This window comes from Thamnophis sirtalis, unplaced genomic scaffold, assembly GCF_051295495.1.
Source record: "Thamnophis sirtalis isolate CommonGarterSnake01/CBP01778 unplaced genomic scaffold, rThaSir2_p1.2 scaffold_8, whole genome shotgun sequence".
Classification (NCBI taxonomy): domain Eukaryota; kingdom Metazoa; phylum Chordata; class Lepidosauria; order Squamata; family Natricidae; genus Thamnophis; species Thamnophis sirtalis.
In genome coordinates, this window is record NW_028261388.1 from 18,660,220 (window position 1) to 18,679,222 (window position 19,003).

Sequence of the window (19,003 nt, forward strand, 5' to 3'; positions counted from 1 at the left end):
TTCTGCCCTCTCCAGCCCCCAGGAGCACTCTGAAAATCTCCTAAAGGCTATGCATGGCCATTTTGGGGAAGGGGGCGGGGCTTCTGGAGGCAAAAAATGATGTATTCAGTGTATAAGATGCACCCAGATTTTCAGTCCCCTTTTTGAGGGAAAAATGTGCGTCTTATACTCCAAAGAAAATACAGGTAAGTCTTCCTGGACTTAGTTTTTGTATAAAATGTACTTATGCAAAGTTAAAATTCATACATAAAGTTAAAACAGCAAAATGCACATATCTGCAAACAAAGCGTCATACTTTAAAATACAGTACATATTCCTTTCTTACCATCCTTTGGGTTTCTAATGCTGTTTTAACAGTTATTGCTACAAATAGGAACGGGTGCTTTGTGAACAGAAAGGTGTTGGTTTATACATAATTTTTATTCTTCTTGTGCCATATCTCTCATTGGACATTAAAGATCATGTTGGCAATCCTATTTTTGTCAACAGCCACATGAAAAAATGCTGCTGAGCTTTGTCCAAAACTGTCCCTTAGGTTTTGAAGCCATGGTGTTCTTCTTCTGCCTGGACCGCATTTGCCTTCAGTTTTTCCCTGGAGGATTAAGTGAAGGATGCCATATTTTTTATGGGTGTCGCATCACATGTCCAAATACTCTAACTTCCGCTTTCTAATGGCTTTGATGATTTCCCTTTGCTTTCCCAGGTGGTTTATCACCTCATTTGTGATTTTTGTCAACCCAGCTTATACGTAACCGCTGCCTGATAATTAAAAAATAAAAAAAAACAATTTTTATTGCGAGATCAAATTTGGGTCAGTGCCCAGGACTTGGGATTTACTCTTCCGAACTTTCGGACTCATGCAGTTCCTATATCTGGAACTGTTCTTTACTACCACTAGAGGCCACTTGTGATCAGCAGCCAGTCAAAAAGAGCTGATGTGTTTTCATTTACAGGTTAATTTCTGACTTCTATTTGATAAGCGTAGTAAGATTCATATTAAAAAAAAAAAACTAAAATAACATGCTGGAAAAAAATATCTTGTCTCTAAGTCCCATTATACAGAAGTTGGATCTGGATACTAAGGCCAACTATATAATGTATGCTAAGTACATAACATAGACATAATGCAAACATTTATAGATACCCACTCTTCCTCCTCTTCTTCCCCACTCCAAGCTAACACAATATATCATGCTAAGCCATAAGGTTCTTGCTTAATGGGTGGCATTAATCTGGTCAGTGTGGTTTTGTAAACGACAGCTGAAAGCTTTGTATGACATGGAAACCCAGCCAATTTTAGTTTATTTACTTAAATATGGTTAAATAAATCATAGTTTTGTGATGGGTGAAAATCCCACATTTTCTCTTTCTCTCTCTCTGTTTCTCTGTCTCTGTCTCTCTCTGTGTGTCTCTGTCTCTCCCCCCCATCTCTCTCCCTTGCTCTCTGTCCATCTCCCCCCCCCCTCTTTCTTTCTTTCTTTCTCTCTCCGTCTGTATAGACGCACAGATACACTTCATGTAAAAGGAAGGAATTATTTCAAGTCAAGTTTAGGAACCTATATAGACATGTCTATAAAGTTTACTCATAGACAGAGTCAACTGGTGGGGGTCATAGGGGCTCCATCTCGGGTCCCTTGAAGGGAAGCGTTGCTCAATAAAGTCAGCCAGATTGGTGTGAGCAGGGACATCAGGTTTTAGAATGTTAGACACTGCAATTCTAATCTTCTCCCTCTCTTCAGACTGCTCTATCTCCTCTTCCTTCTTCTCCCAAAATTCTGGTGAGCTCAGAGGGTCCCCATCCCCTGTCCCTCTGACAGGACTTTCAGCTGACATCATAGAGGTCACACCGTCCAGCCCTCACTCTATCCACTCCACAGATGCTCGGCTTGTTGATGCCCTCAAGTCTCTTGAGCTACTAGGTGTAGCCCCCCTTTGGCATGGTCGTGGTGAGGGTCGTGGTGATCCTCTTCCTGTTCTGACAAGTCTTCTGGGGCACTAGCTAGAATTGGTGGTCTCTGCTTGGGACATTTGGGGTTTGCAACCCGAACAGCCATAAGAATACACTGTTGGTCTTTTGCATTTGTTTTTTTTAGCCAAGCTGTCTCCTCAACAAATTGTACTACACGTCAATATACGGATCCTGTTTGATCAGGATCAAACACTAACCTATGGACATTCAAAGCTATGTTGGGATCAAAAATTGCCTTTGTTGGGCCTCCCAAAACCAAAAGTGGGCCATTCAGATTCACAAAACTTTTTAAGCTCATGCCTGCTTCACTCAATGCCATAGTCCTGAGTCACATATCCTTCTTTAAAATGAACAGCATTCCATGCACCTTGGTATATAGTCATACTGGCCAAGCATCTTTGAACAATGCTGACTCCCTCAGCTAAGAAATGGAGTTGATCCCCACCCCTAGAGTCTGTCACAACTCGGCAGTGTGTACATATATGCATATGTATGTATGTATGTATGTATGTATGTATGTATGTATGTATGTATATGTATATATGTGTATATGTATGTCTGTAAATTATGTGTGTATATGAATATTTATTGAATTAAATATATATTATTTATTAAAAATTGAACACAGAATAAAGAAGGATATGTTTCATTGTTTGAAACATCCTTTATAAGGGAGATGAGTGGTTTGATTTGTAGATATATACATATACATATATGTGTGTGTATACACACAAATGCATATACACACACATACACACAGAGTATATATGCATGCATGTGTGTGTGTGTGTATGTTTGACACCCTGTTTCCCTGAAAATAAGACCTCCCCAGATAATAAGCCGAATCGGGCTTTTGAGCGCATGTGCTAAAATAAGCCCTCCCGTGAAAATAAGCCCTCCCAAAAATATTGCAACACAGCAGCAGCCATGAGGTGACCATGCTCGCCACCTACTGCACCTCAAAAATAATAAGACCTCTCTGAAAATAAGATCAAGTGCTTATTTCGGGGTCAAAAGAAAATAAGACCCTGTCTTATTTTCGGGGGAAACATGGTATCTATATATCAAACTTCTTAACTGTCCATTTCCCTTAAAGAGTAACTTTTAAAGAATGAAACCTATCCCTCTTTATTCTGTATTATTATTTATTTTCAAACATGTATTATGCAATCCCAAGTGGAGTTGATTTAAATCAAAACATTCAATAACTTTTAAACCCCCCCCCCCCCCCGTTGAAAATCCTAAAGCAGCTTCAGATCCACAGCCCAAGGCAATAAATATACAGGCAAGTGACTGATGATGATTAGTTTTCTTTTTAGTGGTCAACTAATGGTTGTTCCTCTTTTGATGTAGAAATGTTGCTTCTCTTACTGCATGCTAATTCAAAAGTGCAGCTGGGGATACCAGCTTGCAAAATGTGAAGCCAATTCGCATTTTACGTCCAGTTTTCTCAGAAGGCTGCAGTTTCTTTCTCTCCCCATTCCCCCAACATAGAGACATACAAGCATTTGTATTAGGCATGCAACCAACTTGTTCTCAGAAAACAGGCTGTTGTGTTTTGTTGCTGATGATGCATTCAGTTTTTAACACGGTGCTGAATGGATAGCTCCTCTGCCTTTAACCTCTGCTCCATCTGCCTTAGCCGACTTTCTTCCCTATTTAAAAACAGCAGCATGGGTGCCAGAGTATGCTGGCGAAAGCCAAAGGACCACACTAGCCCCCCCACACACACACTATCCATTGCATGGTGACAAAAAAAGAACTGTTCAACTTGTGATGCAATGGGCAAGGAGATGAATCAGGGCAGAAAAAAATAGACTTGTATTCATTATTGGAACATAGACAATGTGGATTTAATTATGCTGAATGCAATGTGTTTAATAGAGGCTGGGTTTTCTTTTATTGCTGGAGTAACATATGTCTGAACATATGCAGAGTGCCTTCTTCTGGCTAATGGAAAACACAAGCACAGATCAAAACAGGAGGAGGAGGAGGAGGAGGAGGAGAAGGAGAAGGAGAAGGAGAAGAAGAAGAAGAAGAAGAAGAAGAAGAAGAAGAAGAAGAAGAAGAAGAAGAAGAAGAAGAAGAAGAAGAAGAAGAGACTAAGGTCTGCTAACTCCCATCTCACAAAGGTTGATTCCATGGCATAGACCCACCTATCAGCCAAGAATGAACAGTTTCCCTTTATCTCTCTCTCTCTCTCTCTCTTCTTTCTTTCTCTCTCTTCTTTCTCTTTCTTCTTTCTTTACTTTCTCTTTCTTCTCCTTTTCTTTCTTTCTATTATTTCTCTTTCCTTTTTTCTCTTTCCCTTTTCTTTCTTTCCTTCTCTCCCTCTCTCATCTCAAGAATAAAGGCTCTGGACAAGCCCCGCCTTCCCCCTCCCCTCCCGCAACCCACCAGGGACCGAAAATTGGAAGGGCGAACCCAGCCCCCTCCCACCGCTGCCCCCAGCCTTCCACCTCGCCACTCGCAGCGTACAGGAACAAAGAAGCGCCGAGCGAGAAGCAGCGTGGCAAGGCGGGCGAGCGGGACGGCGGACCAAAGGGAGAGAGAGGGAGTGAGGGTCTCCAGCCCTATCGATCCCCCGGCGACTTTCGGCTGACAGCCCCGGGGGGATCTCCGTCTTTTCGGGTCGAGTCCTCCCGCCAGATCAAAAGGCACCTCCCTTCCTCCCTTCCTTCCTGCTGCGCCAATGCCTGGGATAGGGGCCGTGGGAGCTCGGTGCAGGCACCGCCCGAGAAGGCGCCCCGACCAGGCCAAGGGGAGCGGCCAGCAGGCGGACGGCAGCGGGGAGACCGCCATGGACGCGGCCATCTGGATCTACCAGTTCCGCCTGATCGTGCTGGGCGATTCCACGGTGGGCAAGTCTTGCCTCTTGCATCGCTTCACCGAAGGCCGTTTCCCGGGCCCGATGCACTGCGATCCCACCGTCGGAGTGGATTTCTTCTCCCGCCTGGTGGAGATCGAGCCGGGCAAGAGGATCAAGCTGCAGCTCTGGGACACGGCGGGCCAGGAGAGGTTCAGGTACAGCCGACGTTGGCCCCGGGCGCTGCTTCGCTTTCCCGCCTCGCTTTTGCTGGCATCGCCTTCCAAAATCTCCTTTTCTCACTCTTTCTCTCTGCTTCTCCCCCCAAAAAACTGAGTCCGGAGAAATAGTAAAACGGATTCCGCATCCTCTGGAGCGTCTGAGGATGTGCAGAGTGCCACTCCCTAGCCACGCCCACTTTTGCCGCTTGCGTCTCTGTATATGTGTGTGCGCGCGCGCGCGGGTCTATGTGGATGTGCGCGCGCGCGCGTTCCTTCACAAGTGTGCTTGCGGGCTAACTTTTTACTCACTTTATATGCGGGCCCTTATCTGAGCCTCTAGAATGGGGGAAATTAACTCCCCGTCAAAGGGATATATAATTTGTGGGTTTCGCGTGATACCCGAACTCTGTGCTTGTGTGAGTGTAAGAGCGTGTAAGGGGTGTGTGGGAGAGGCAAGGGGAAGTGCTTTGGAGCAAAAAAAAATCTTTTTAAAGGAAACAAAACACTTTCTGTGCTTGGTAGATTTGGGTAGCTTCTGAAATGAAGGTGTGCTTTGTGGGCAGCCTGTATCCTTGGTCAAATGATTTTTGCCACCCGCACCTCCAAAGCCTCAGCTGCCCCCCAAAAGTTATAATTAAACAAGCAAGCCTTGTTTTTTGCTCTGGTCCCTCTTTGATCATTCGGAACTGAAGAAACTCCAATCGGACAATGGGAAGCATCCAAGCGATTCATCCGTGAGACATTCCATGCCATGGGAAATGTTGGTAGGCATTTGCTGACACAGCTTTGAAATCGATGGATTAGCCAAGGATAAGGCAGTCGCTATTAGTTGTATTCGCTATAGTTGTATAATGCTCAGAGGCAATCTTAACTCTGGACACTAGTTGGTTGCAAAACCCAACTGGAACTGAGCATCTGCAGTGGAGGGATGAGGTCACACATGACATCAGTTATGTAATTTGTACTCCCTGTGGCATGATGACATCATCACCGCTTAGAGCTGTGGTCCAGCTGGCAGCTTGGAGCTGGATTTTCTAGAAACAGGAAATCAACAAGATACACCTGTCTGGCTGATTCATATTTACTTCACGCAATACATTACACCCCAGTTAACTGAAATTGCTGTTTGTGAAATTAGAATCTATTGTTATTGTTAGTTGTAAAGCCCTGTCTGACCCATTGTGACCCCATGGACAATGTTCCTCTAAGCCTTCCTGTCCTCTACCATCCTCTGGAGTCCATTTAATCTCACACTTACTGCTTCAGTGACTCCATCCAGCCACCTCATTCTCTGTCATCCCCTTCTTTTTTTGCCCTCAATCTTTCCCAGCATGAGGCTCTTCTCCAGTGAGTTCTTCCTTTTTATTAGGTGGCCAAAGTATTTGAGTTTCATCTTCAGGATCTGGCCTTCTAAAGAGCAGTCAGGGTTGATCTCTTCTAGGACTGACTAGTTTGATCGCCTTGCAGTCCAAGGGACTTGCAGGAATCTTCTCCAGCACCATAGTTCAAAGGCCTCAATTCTTTGGCACTCAGCCTTCCTTATGGTCCAACTTTGCCATACATTGCAACTGGGAAAGCCATAGCCTTGGCTATACACACTTTTTGCTTTTGCAGGTGATGTCTCTGCCTTTTAGTATGCTGTCTAGATTTGCCATAGCTTTCCTCCCCAAGAGCAAGTGTCCTTTAATTTCTTGGCTGCAGTCCCTCATCTGCTGTGATCTTGGAGCCCAGGAAAATAATTAATAATTATTTTATTATTTAGTTAATAATATGTACACCTCTCATTCTTGCTGACAAAGAGAGAGGGTGGTCTGGAGAGACAGATGATACGTAAGCTGAATTAGGCTCGTGGGTTAGTTTCTCAGTTCCTGGGAAAGGCCAGCTTCTATCCAGGTGCTTCTGTTTGTTTTGGAAATTACACCTTTGTTGCTATTTGGGTGGCTAACAAAGGCTAAAAGCATTTGAAAATGTTTTTTTTTAATGCAGATGAATAGTACTAGGCACCAAATCAGAACAATAGTGCAGTAATAAAAATATAGCTGTAGAATAGTAACAGACTGAAACAAAGCTGGAAAGGTTCTGACTTCTTTTTTAAAAACAAAAACAAAGTTTTATGGGGCCAGACCTATGAACAAATCATAGGCCATCCATCATCTGGGATGTGCGAAGCACTAGTGAGAAAAAAATGCATTTGATTACATCTAAAGAATATTTTGCTCATCATTAAGCCATTGTGATCAGCCATTCACAGGTCCACAAGTCCATTTTCATTTCCCTTCCTTGACATATACACTTCAGGAGTCCTCAACTTATAGCAATAGCACTTAGACTTATATACTGCTTTACAGCCCTCTCTAAGCAGTTTACAGAATCAGCATATTTCCCCCCAACAATCTGGGTCCTCCTTTTATCCACCTCAGAAGGATGGAAGGTTGAGTCAACCTTGAGCCTGGTGAGATTCGAACTGCCAAATAGCAGGCAGTCGGCAGGCAGCAGAAGTAGCCTAGAGTACTGCACTCTAACCACTGCGCCACTGACACTAGGACCAGAATTTCCACTGCTAAGTAAGGCAGTTTTTAAGTGAGATATTTTATGACTCATGGTTGCTAAGCAAATCATAGCAGTTGTTAAATGAATCACATGGTCATTAAGCAAACCTGGCTCCCCGCCCCATTGACTTTCCTTTATTTGTCTGAGGCTGGTTGCAAACGGCATTCAGATGTTCACAAGAGAGTGCAACCATTTTAAGTACATGCTAATTATGCCAAGTGCCTGGATTTTGATCATGTGACTGTGGGGAAAGCTGCTATGGTCCTAAGTGGGAGGAGTGATTATAAGTCATTTTTTTTCAGAGCCATTGTAACTTCAAATCATCGCTAGTATTTTCTAATAATGCCTCCAGTGTATATATCCTGAAGTTAGAAGTACCACTGGAAATGAACATCATGGTTTAGGCTGTGCTTTGCTTTGCATCTTGTTAGTATTTTTAAAAAAATATTAAAACTACTTTTTAAAAAACTGGGGTAGAAGTGGGAGTAAGGAGCCTGAGATGTAATGGATATTCTGAGTCTAATACATTTTTATTTGATATTTGCATGGAGAAGTTGTGAAATTTGACAGGAGGCTACACTGGAAGTATCTATCCAAAAGGCTATTTTTTTCTTAGAGGCTGGTTTATTTATTCCAGCATCACATATGATCTGGAGACATAGAATAGAATAGAATAGAATAGAATTATTTATTGGCCAAGTGTGATTGGACACACAAGCTCTTTTGTGCATATGTTCTTGGTGTACATAAAGAAAAATAAAATAGAATACATTCATCAAGAATCATAAGATACAACACTTAGTGATAGTCATAGGTTACTAATAAGCAGTCAAATCATACTAGGAAACAAATAAAACAATATAAATTGTAAAGATACAAGCAACATGGTCATAAGTGGAAAGAGATAGGTACTAGGAAGGAAAAGAAGAATAATAGTAATACAGTCTTAGTAGATAATTTAACAATGTAATGGGGATTAGTTGCCCAGAATAGCTGGCATTGATACCCTGATTTACCTTTGCACAAGAGAGTAAGCTGGACAAGACAACAGAATCGTCTGTTTTCACTTTAATTCTATCCAACTCTACTGGCATCCATAGAAGGTATGAGTGTGGCGATATTGCACATCATTTCAGCACTGATATAATTCAAGGTCAAACTTGGCACTTGTACCGTATTTTTCAGAATATAAGATGCAACGGAGTATAAGAGGCACCAAGGTTTTGAAGAGGCAATTTTTTAAAAAAAAAGTTTTTGCACTCTGCAAATCTCCCCAAAATGGCCCATTTTTTTTGCAAAAATGGGCCCAGTTTCCTCCCCCCAAAGGCATAAATAGCCTTTAGGGGGCTTGTAGAGTGCTCATGGTGTCCCCCCAAAAGCGAGCAAAAACTGGTCCGTTTTTTGCAAAAACAAGCCTGTTTTTCGTCAAAAAAATTGCATGCATAACCTGAAAATCGGCCTGATTTTCACTCATTTCTGCCCTCCCCAGCCCCCAGGAGCACTCCTACAGACTCTGCATGGTCATTTTGGTGAAGGGGCGGGGTTTCGGGAGGCAAAAAATGCTGTATTCAGTGCATAAGACGCACCCAGATTTTCAGCCTTTTTTTTTTTGAGGGAAAAAGGTGCGTCTTATACTCCGAAAAATACTGTATGTGTTTATTATTTTGAAAAAAGCAACATGATCCTGCAGATACTCATTTTCATTCCCCCCCCCTCCATTGTTTTTGAAATGTACACAATTAAAAAGTGTAATATTCTTGCTGAGCTTGTCTTTCCCTTTTAATTTTACAGGTCAATCACCCGTTCCTATTACCGGAATTCAGTTGGCGGCTTGCTGGTGTTTGATATCACAAACAGGTCCTCTTTTGAACATATATATGATTGGTTGGATGAAGCAAAAATGCACGTTCAGCCTTTCCAGATTATCTTTATCTTGGTGGGACACAAATGCGACTTGGAATCAGATCGCCAGGTTACAAGAGAGGAAGCTGAAGAATTAGCATCTGCCTGTAGCATGAAATACATAGAAACATCTGCCAAGGAAGCCACAAACGTTGAAGAATCATTCACTATCCTCACCAAGGACATATACGAACTTGTGAAAAAAGGAGAGATTTCAATACAGGATGGATGGGAAGGGGTGAAGAGTGGCTTTGTTCCAAATGTTGTACATTCCTCAGAGGAAGCTACCTCACTAGGAGAACAATGCCCTTGCTAAAAAAAAATTTTTTTGCATGCCATACAACTTAACGAAGGGTTGGAGAAATAAGGCAACCGTTTGCAAAAGATCATTTTAAAAGATGCGTTAGATCAGAAATAAGTGATCTGTGGCTTCTGAGATGCTTACAGCTCCTAAAATACTTACTTACGTGTGGCTTGCAGGATTCTATAAGGATCATAAAGAATCAACAGCGTTTGCTTAAAAAGCAAAGCAAGCTTCTAATCGTTAATTATGGGAGTCAGCCAAGTCGGTGGAAGCAAAAGTGCAGGTTTTTATTTTAAAGAAAGGAAAAATTATTTCGTTTTCATCTTTTGCAACTTTTTGAAAGACGTATATAACTATTTTCTACAAGGCCGACTCAGGTTTATTTATCATTTGTTGCTAACAGGTTTTTTCCCCCATATGTTGTAACTATGAATATTGTCAAGAAAAGTAAAGCATGGCCATCATCACGTGTCCTTCACAACCACCATGTGCATGAAATAAGATGTATAAATCACATGAATTCTCCATATTTTTCTCACTGTGGACCTCAGGGGTACCCATTCCTTTATCTGTGGTTAACTTTTCACAAAAGAAGCTCCAGTCCAGGAGGGGACAATCTTTTTGGGACAGAAAGCACTTAAACACCTAGTGAAATTGGTGCGAGATACACTAATTTATTCACGTTCACTTGTACTGTCCCAAAGGTGCTTTTTCAGGAGGCAACTGGACTTTCTTGATTTATTTTTTTGAAGACATTTTGCTTCTCATCCAAGAAGCTTCTTCAGCTCTGTCAGGATATGGGGATAGTACTACTCAGATGACCCTGAGGACACAGATAAACTTCCAAGGGCTTCAATGACCCTCTAAAAGGATGTAAATGACCAGCTGTCTGCGAGGAATATAAATCCTTCCATTTCCCATTATCCTGTCAGAGCTGAAGAAGCTTCTTGGATGAGAAGCAAAACTTCAAAAGAAAAAAAGAAGAAAGTCCAGTTCCCTCCTGAAAAAGCACCTTTGGGACAACTATGACTTGGATGACTGAGAATCTCCATAGACATTCACTTATGCTCTTACACTCATTCTTCCTCCAATTGTGAGAAGTATCTCACACCCAATGTCTTTCCAACTTTTAACCATTTCGATGGGGTTACCGAGTTGGAAGAAAGTAAAATCTCACTCCCAAATTAAAGATCCCTCTGAAGATTATTCTGGGAAATAATGGTGGGATGCCTATAGAGACCGCCTTCTGCCGATTACCTCCCACAGACCCATTCGATCCCACAGATTAGGCCTCCTCCGTATTCCATCTGCCGGCCAATGTCGGCTGGTGACTACTTGGAGGAGGGCCTTCTCTGTGGCTGCCCCGGCCCTTTGGAACGAGCTCCCCGTGGAGATTCGGACCCTCTCCACCCTTCGGGCCTTCCGGACGGCCGTGAAGACCTGGCTGTCCCAGCAAGCCTGGGGTTGAGTCCCCCCCCCCCTACTCGAATTTGCTGTGTCTGTTGTGCTTTTAAATTGTTTGTATTGTCCGATTGTTTTTGTCTTACTTTTTGTAATTTCCCCTCCCTTGGCTTTTGTTCAGCCGCCCTGAGTCCTTTCGGGGAATAGGGCGGCCTACAAATCGAATAAACTCCAAACTCCAACTCCAAACTATATAGTAGCAGCATAATTAATTCAGGACCCATTTCATCTCAATGGGATTGGTTTGTTCAACTCATTCCAACCAGGGGTGGGCTTCAAAAATTTCAGCAACAGGTTGTCTGCTGGGTGGACATGGCCATGGTGGGCATGGCCTACTCGGCTTTTCTCGAGCCTCAGGGAGGGCGAAAACTCCTCCCCCGGGCTCTGGAGGCCTTCCGGAACTTCCGGGAGACCTGTTTTTGCCCCTCCCCAAGCCTCCACATAGACCCTGCACTTACCAAAATGGGCCCTGTGGAGACTCCTGGGAGGGGTGAGGTGGGCAGGGCCAGCCAGGTGTGGGATTTGAAGGTTCTCCAAACTGACCATAACTTTAGCTACAGGTTCTCTTGAGCCCGGACGAACCTGTAGCAGCCCACCCCTCATTCCAACTGAAGAAACCTTCAGATCTGTGGAGATTCTCAGTCATCCAGGTGCTTTTTTTCTTCAAAAGGCAACTGTCCTGTTGTTGTTGTTGTTGTTTTCCTTGAGGAAGAAGAAGAAAATGATTTGGTTCTCAGCAGAGAAGCAAAACATCCCTCTCTTGTTAGAACTGATGAAGCTTCTTTTGATGAGAAGTGAAATGTTTTCTTCTTGAAGAGAGAAAAAAAAAACCCCAGCCCTTGGCTTTTGAAGAAAAAAAAGCACCTTTGAGACTTACAATACAATAGCAGAGTTGGAAGGGACCTTGGAGGTCTTCTAGTCCAACCCCCTGCCTAGGCAGGAAACCTTTCTTCAGACCCTGTCTGCCAAACAATTTTGGCTGGCAGGGTCTAAGAGGAGAGAGCCTTTTTGATTGTGGGCCCCCCACCCTTTGGAATATTGTCCCATCGATCAGCCCCACACTTGGACCTTTCAGAAGAGCTTTGTAACCTGATTCTGCTGACTGACCGAGGGCCCTGATAGGGACTCTCAATGCTGGGGGTGCCTGGAGAGGGTGAAAAGAAGGTCCCCACCCTCATGTCACCTGTCCTCTTGATTTGTTCTTTAGCCTTCATTTAATGTTTCTTGATTTGTAATTCTTTTGTATTATCTGTTTATTACGCTGTAAACCACCCAGAGTCGCTGCTACAGTGAGACGGGTGGCATATATGTTTAATAAATAAAGGAAGTAAATAAATAATTGCAGCAGAAGTGGAGGAGGAGAAGGAAGGACAATGTAAAAGTGGTAAATTTGCTTACACTCGCTACCGGTTCAGAAACAGGAGCGCATGTGTGTGTGTGCTTGCTTCGCTCGTGTGTGGCGCTTCTATGCATGCATAGAACCTTTTGCACATGCACATAATGTTCATGATGACGTCTGGGCAGGTGGGCGGAGCTTCCCGCCGCCGCCACTACTGGTTCGGCCGAACGCAGTGGTGGGTTCCGAATCATGTCACAACTGGTATGCTGTGCACGGGGCCAGGCATCCTAGATGGGCATGCCACTGCCCTGTGACACCTAGCTGCTCAGAGGAGGTCACGCAGGTGCTTCTCCCTGCTACTACCGGTATGGCCATACTAGGCCGTACCACCCGGAACCCACCACTGGCCAAACAAGGACGAACTGGCAGAATACCACCTCTGGTGGGGATGCACATGTGTCCGCTCACCCGCAAGTTCAGTGACTAAAGTCTAAACAGCTTATGGCACAGTAGTGGGCCACAGCCCAGTGTTGGTGTCCAACTTTGGCAACTTTTTAAGACTTGTAGATGTCAATATGGCTGTGTTAGAAGAAATATCCATCTGGCTCAGTTCCAAGCCAGGAGAAAGGCACTGGAGACAAAATGGAGGATGGAGGCTGATTGGAAAGAGGGTCCATTTATTGATGAAGCAGAACCACCAAGCACGTGTGACTCTGGGTAGCTGACCACATGGAGTTCAGAAGGAGGGGCATTTTTACCTTCTCTTATGCTTTGAACTTGAGCTTACTGTTCCTTTGCAAGAACATGTATTCTATTGGCTGTTATCAGATTCCTATGGGCCATGTTTGTCTGAGCTCCCAGGTTTGGTTGAAGCCCTGGAGGGTGATGATGTAATGAAGAGGTTTGTGTTTTGAAAGGGTGTTGGGCAATTCCTATTGTGGATTAATGGCTGTCCTGGAGGGACATGTCTTAATCCCATCATCCTGGAGCTGAAGGTCTTTGGTCTTGTAGCTAGGTTGGCCCAGTCTTTCTTAATGGGCACCAATAGCAATAGCAATAGCAGTTAGACTTATATACCGCTTCATAGGTCTTTCAGCCCTCTCTAAGCGGTTTACAGAGTCAGCATATCGCCCCCACAGTCTGGGTCCTCATTTCACCCACCTCGGAAGGATGGAAGGCTGAGTCAACCCTGAGCCGGTGAGATTTGAACCGCCAAATTGCAGATAACAGCCAGCTGAAGTGGCCTGCAGTACTGCACCCTAACCACTGCGCCACCTCGGCTCCAAATGTCTGTTGGGGGCAGGGAGCTGAAGCTCTGAGTTTCTGTCTCCTTTGAGATTTCCATTTCTCTTTTAGGGGGAATATAATATTCTGCCTTTTTAATATTTCCTAAAACATTTCCTTCTGGGAGGGGTGGCTTCCCACAGCTGTCTGGGGAATTCTGGGAACTTGAAGTCCACAAGTCTTAAAGTTGGACACTCCTGCTCTAGACAATCTGAAATAAAAGCTTTGGAGTGCCAACCAAGATTTGGAGGGAATTTAATGTTATGATCCTTGCATTAAATGTTGACATCTAGTGAGAGCCAGGAAGCTTATGTTTTCCATAATAACCCCTGCCCTGTGGAACGCCTTTCCTTTTGAGATCTAACATAATCCATTTTCTTAACCGCAAAGAGGTAGCTTGACCCCAGGCACTATAATAGTAATAAATGAAAATAATTGATTAGTGATGGAATAATGGAGAAATCCCCTCAACCAAGATTGCCCCCTGCTGCACTCCACCTTACTAATCCCACACGTTTAAATGTTTTTCAACTAACACATGAAACATGTAGGCCTAAAGAAGGTCCATGCGTCTCCAAATTCTTTCTCCCCCCAGAATGCTGATTATAATGCAGGCTACCAAAACAAATTATCCTCCAGATACAGGGGTGGGCTGTTAAAGGGACGGAGAACCACCAAATACCATTCCTGGCTGATCCCGCCCACACCACCCCTCCCAGGAGTCTCCACACGGCCCGTTTTGGATGCAAGGTAAGTGCAGGGCCCACAGGGAGACTCAGGAAGAGGGAAAAACTGGCCTCCCAGAAATTACGGAAGGCCGGAAACGGGCCCATTTTGGGCCTGCAGAGCCTGGGGGAAGCAGTTTTCGGTCTCCCAGAGGCTGGAGGAAAGGCTCCGGAGCCTGGGGAAGGAGAACCCCCCCCCCGCCACCATGGTGCAGGAGGCTGCCTAGCCCACACCCACTATGGCCACACCCAGCCACCCAGCAACCGAGCAGTGTTGGGGACTTTCACAAGGAGTGGACTGAGGCTGGAGTCAGTGCATCAAGAGCCACCACACACAGACGGATCCTGGACATGGCCTTTTCCTGACAATCCTCTCCAGGCTGCGGTCATCCCTGCTGCTTGTGCACCTTTTTCTTCCACACATTCCCCTTCCACATAACTTTCTATTAATGTGCTTTGCTACAGCACTTTGGGAACATCCAACTTCTTTTGCAACCTTTTGAGGCTTTCCCTCCTTATGGAGGATGTCAATGATGGTTTTCTGCACAACTGTCAGGTCAGCAGTCTTTCCCATGATTGTGATTCCTGCTGAACCAGACTGAGAGACCATTTAAAGGCTCAGGAACCCTTTGCAGGTGTTATGGCTTAATTAGCCGATTAGAGTGGGACACTTTGAGCCTAGAATATTGCACCTTTTCACAATATTCTAATTTTCTGAGATTGTGGATTTGGGATTTTCTTTTTTTTCTTCTTCTTAAATTTATTTATAGGCCGCCCTTTTCCCTGGGGGGACTCATGAGCTGTAAGCCATAATCATCACAATTATGACAAATCACGGCTTGAACTATCTTGCTTTGCATGTAATGAGTCTATCTCATATTAGTTTCACCTTTTAAGTAAATGAACTTTTGCACGATATTGTAATTTTTCGAGTTTCACCTGTATGCATGGAGAAAGCATCAAATTCAGTCTCAAACATCTCCAGGAAATGGAATGAATTTCAATTCCTGGTCCCGACACCAACACATCGATGTTGTTTCTGTGGCAAGCTGACAGCAGTCTGCTATTGTCTTCTTGTGGGAGAGTTTGACCATGACCTAAGCTAAGCTGGCTTCTGCAATCTGCAAATCCTAGCCCTGAGATTTCTCAGTGATCTTCTTCCAAGTTCAGTCCTACTTAGCTTCCAAGACAACATGAGGTTAGGCAATCTTGTCCCAAACCTTGGGTTGCTTCTGTTAATTGGTCAGATGGATGAAGCATAAATCAGCATAAATATCATCTTGTTCTTTGCAATGCTTATAATGCAATGCCATGCCACACCAGTGGATTTTTCTTTTCCAATTGCAATGCTTTAACATTGTTGAAATTACATGTGGCAAAGAAACCAAAAACGTGTCACATTAGTAAATATTTTTTATATTTCTTCTGCAACTCTTATTAACAATAAAATGTAATAAAATTCTCTTTCTGAATCTTTAAAGGTCTATGAAAGAAATACTGTTTAAAACAAAACGTTTTTCTTAATTGTCTTGTGTTATTCATAATTATACTCCATTTGGCTTAGGTAGACAATTTTTTTTCATTTAACAGTGGTGGAAATAAAGTACCATATTTCCATAATGAGTAAAAACTTAATCAAATATATAAACCTGCTTTCAGATATTTGTGCAAGAAAAAAATCCCTAAAGGAATAAGGACCGATAAATTAGCCACACAGTCATATTTTTGTTGCACAAACCAATAGGATACAAAGATTTTTTACTGAGCAGATAAAGATGGCCAAATCTTCATAATGGAAGATTTTTCAACTTAATGACATTATATGTTTCCTAGATGTCTTTCTCCATTGGCCAATCTATTAATCTAGTTATGAATATTACCTGAATATTGATCTTTAGTGCAGTTGCAAGTAATTCACCAAAAGGTTTGCAAATTGGCAAGATAGCCATAGAAAGCCCGAGCCAGTTGCTTTTTTGCAGGAACAATGGCAAATCATTTCTGAAATAGCAATAGCACTTAGACTTATATACCGCTTCATAGCGCTTTTACAGCCCTCTCTAAGTGGTTTACAGAGTCAGCATCTGGCCCCCAACAATCCTCATTTTACTAACCTCAGAAGGATGGAAGGCTGAGTCAACCTTGAGCTGGTGAGATTTGAACTGCCGAGCTGCAGCTACCAGTCAGCTGAAGTAGCCTGCAGTACTGCATGCTAACCACTGCACCACCTCAGCTCTGTGATTACTTGCCAAGAGAAGTGCAAGGACTTGCAAGGCAGTCTCTGAGAATCAGACAAGACCGAAGGGAGAATCGGCGGTGAGAATCCAAAAAGTTTGCAGACTGGCAATAAAAGATAGCTCTAGGAAGCATCAGTTTATACATACATTTTATTGACAATTTTAAATACAGCAGTAAAAACTAAACTCAGAAAGTAATAAAGAATTAAAAAGTGCCAAGAAAGTAAAAGGAAATAAGACAAGGAAAAGGAAAGAGTGAAATAAAGAAAATACTAAGTGTGGTAATTCTTCTACCTCCTATAAAGTTACAAATGGATATCTATGTCTTCATCCCATATCCCACAGCCAAACCAATCCAAACCCACCATCCAAACCAAGGGTGAAATTCAGCAGATCCTGACAGGTTCTGGAGAAGCAGAAGCCAAAATTTTGAGGAGAACCCGCAAATGCCACCTTCGGCTGGCCCCCAGGAGTGGGGAGGCAATGGAGATTTTGCAGTACCCTTCCCCCTGGAGTAGGGAGGGAATGGGGATTTTGCAGTATCCTTCCCCCAGGAGTGGGGTGGGAAGGAGGATTTTGCAATATCCTTCCCCCAGGAGTGGGGAAAAAATGGAGATTTTGCAGTATCCTTCCCCTGAAGTGGGGAGGGAATGGGGATTTTGCAGTATCCTTCCCCCAGGAGTGGGGAGGGAATGGGGATTTTGCAGTATCCTTCCCCCAGGAGCGGGGAGGGAATGAGGATTTTGCAGCATCCTTCCCCTGCCACGCCCACCAAGCCACGCCCACATAACCGATAGTAAAAAAAAAATGAATTTCATCACTGATCCAAACCAACCGAGCGCTGCCGACCTTTCTCCCCTGGTTCCTCCCAAGAAAGGGAAGAATGGCCTCCGCTCGGTAGGTGGCGCTATGGCGCCCGAGCCGCAGCGCTCTCTCTCCTCCGGATTTGGACTTGCCTCTCCTCGGCACCGCATCATGCGGGCTTGGCCGGCCCCTCGCGAGGAGCCGGAACGCCGCTGCCGCCGCCGCTATTCCAGCCGCCAGACCCCGGACTCCCGCGGGGCCGCCGTCGCCATGAGGCGCTGAGAACCGCGGCCCGCAGGAAAGCCCGGGAGGCCGCTCCGCCGCCGAGCAAGCCGTCAAAGCCGAGAGTCGAACCTCGCCTGGCCGCTCGCTCGCTCCCTCTCCCGCCCGCGGCCCGTCCGAGACCATGTAAACCGGAGACCGGCTAAAGCCCGAAGGCCGGCCCCGAAGAGCGGGGAGGGCGCCGGAGCTGCTGGCTCGGGAAGGCCCGGAGCGCGCGTGGGTTGGGGGGGAAGAACATGGCGACGTCTAATCTCTTAAAGGTGAGAAGAGGGAGCGAGGCGGGCACCCCTTCGCGCCGCTCGGCCCGTCCGGCCACTAGCTCCGGCCCCGGCTCTGAAGGAGCTGAGGAGAGGAAAGGGGAGGGAGGGCCGTCAGGAAAGGGAGGAGTGGCCGAGGGAGTCCTAATCAGTGGGGCTGGAAGGACGGGCAGCGAGGGGGAAGGTGTTGTATATGCGTGACCCGCACTAGGCTTTAACTTCCCGCCGTCCCGTGAAGTGAGCAACCTTCGTGGTTCACCTCAACAACCTCAAGCCAGGAGCCACGGTTGGCTAAAAAGAGCGGAGCCCCCCACCCTTTTTTTAAAGCCAACCTTGTCCGGAGAAGAGGAACCCCGACCTAAGAGGTCTGATCTGACCCCGTGCGGGTGTAGAAAGAGAGTGAGGGGCTGGGTTCATGTCAACGCGCTAAACCCGAGATTATTGCCTGAATGGACTCGGTTACATCACCATATAAACCATCTAAGATGTCTGGGGTGGTGGGGGTTGTGGTACCTCTTAATAATAAAGCAAATTAGCCTGTTGGAATGTCACTTGGTGTGTTTGTGGTCTATGCTCAACCCCTGTAATAATGGTTTGTGGATGCGAGTGCTGTTATTATTACTCTTGTTAGTCTAGATAATTAGTCTAGATTATTATTAGTCTTTTATGATAGATAGGTAGGTAGGTAGATTAGATAGTGATAGATTAGATAGAAGTGGAGTAGATAGGTACATAGATATAGAATAGAGATAGTTTAGATAGTGATAGGTAGGTAGATAGGTACATAGATATAGAATAGAGATAGTTTAGATAGTGATAGGTAGGTAGGTAGGTAGGTAGGTAGGTAGGTAGGTAGGTAGGTAGG

At 44.6% G+C, this 19,003-nt stretch overlaps 2 protein-coding genes across 2 annotated transcripts in view; both read left to right on the plus strand.

Moving 5' to 3' along the window:
- Nucleotides 1-4,453: 4,453 nt before the first annotated feature.
- RAB39A (RAB39A, member RAS oncogene family) lies at nucleotides 4,454-11,155 on the plus strand. Its single transcript, XM_014060397.2, has 2 exons — nucleotides 4,454-4,993; nucleotides 9,338-11,155. Exons 1-2 carry the CDS (start codon nucleotides 4,662-4,664, stop codon nucleotides 9,762-9,764), a joined length of 759 nt encoding a protein of 252 aa, XP_013915872.1. The 5' UTR covers nucleotides 4,454-4,661; the 3' UTR covers nucleotides 9,765-11,155.
- A 6,640-nt stretch (nucleotides 11,156-17,795) lies between these two features.
- CUL5 (cullin 5) overlaps nucleotides 17,796-19,003 on the plus strand; it is a 32,640-nt gene continuing 31,432 nt past the window's right edge. The window contains exon 1 of the mRNA XM_087721180.1: nucleotides 17,796-18,141. Coding sequence (XP_087577306.1) covers nucleotides 18,118-18,141 — 24 coding nt within the window. The 5' untranslated portion in view covers nucleotides 17,796-18,117. The remainder of the gene's footprint in view (nucleotides 18,142-19,003) is intronic.

Excerpts from the sequence above, each read along its gene's own strand:
- RAB39A (XM_014060397.2), top strand. The coding sequence starts at position 4,662 with ATGCCTGGGATAGGGGCCGTGGGAGCTCGGTGCAGGCACCGCCCGAGA. Across the intron at positions 4,994-9,337 it reads GCGGGCCAGGAGAGGTTCAG|GTCAATCACCCGTTCCTATT; the intron begins GTACAGCCGACG and ends TTAATTTTACAG.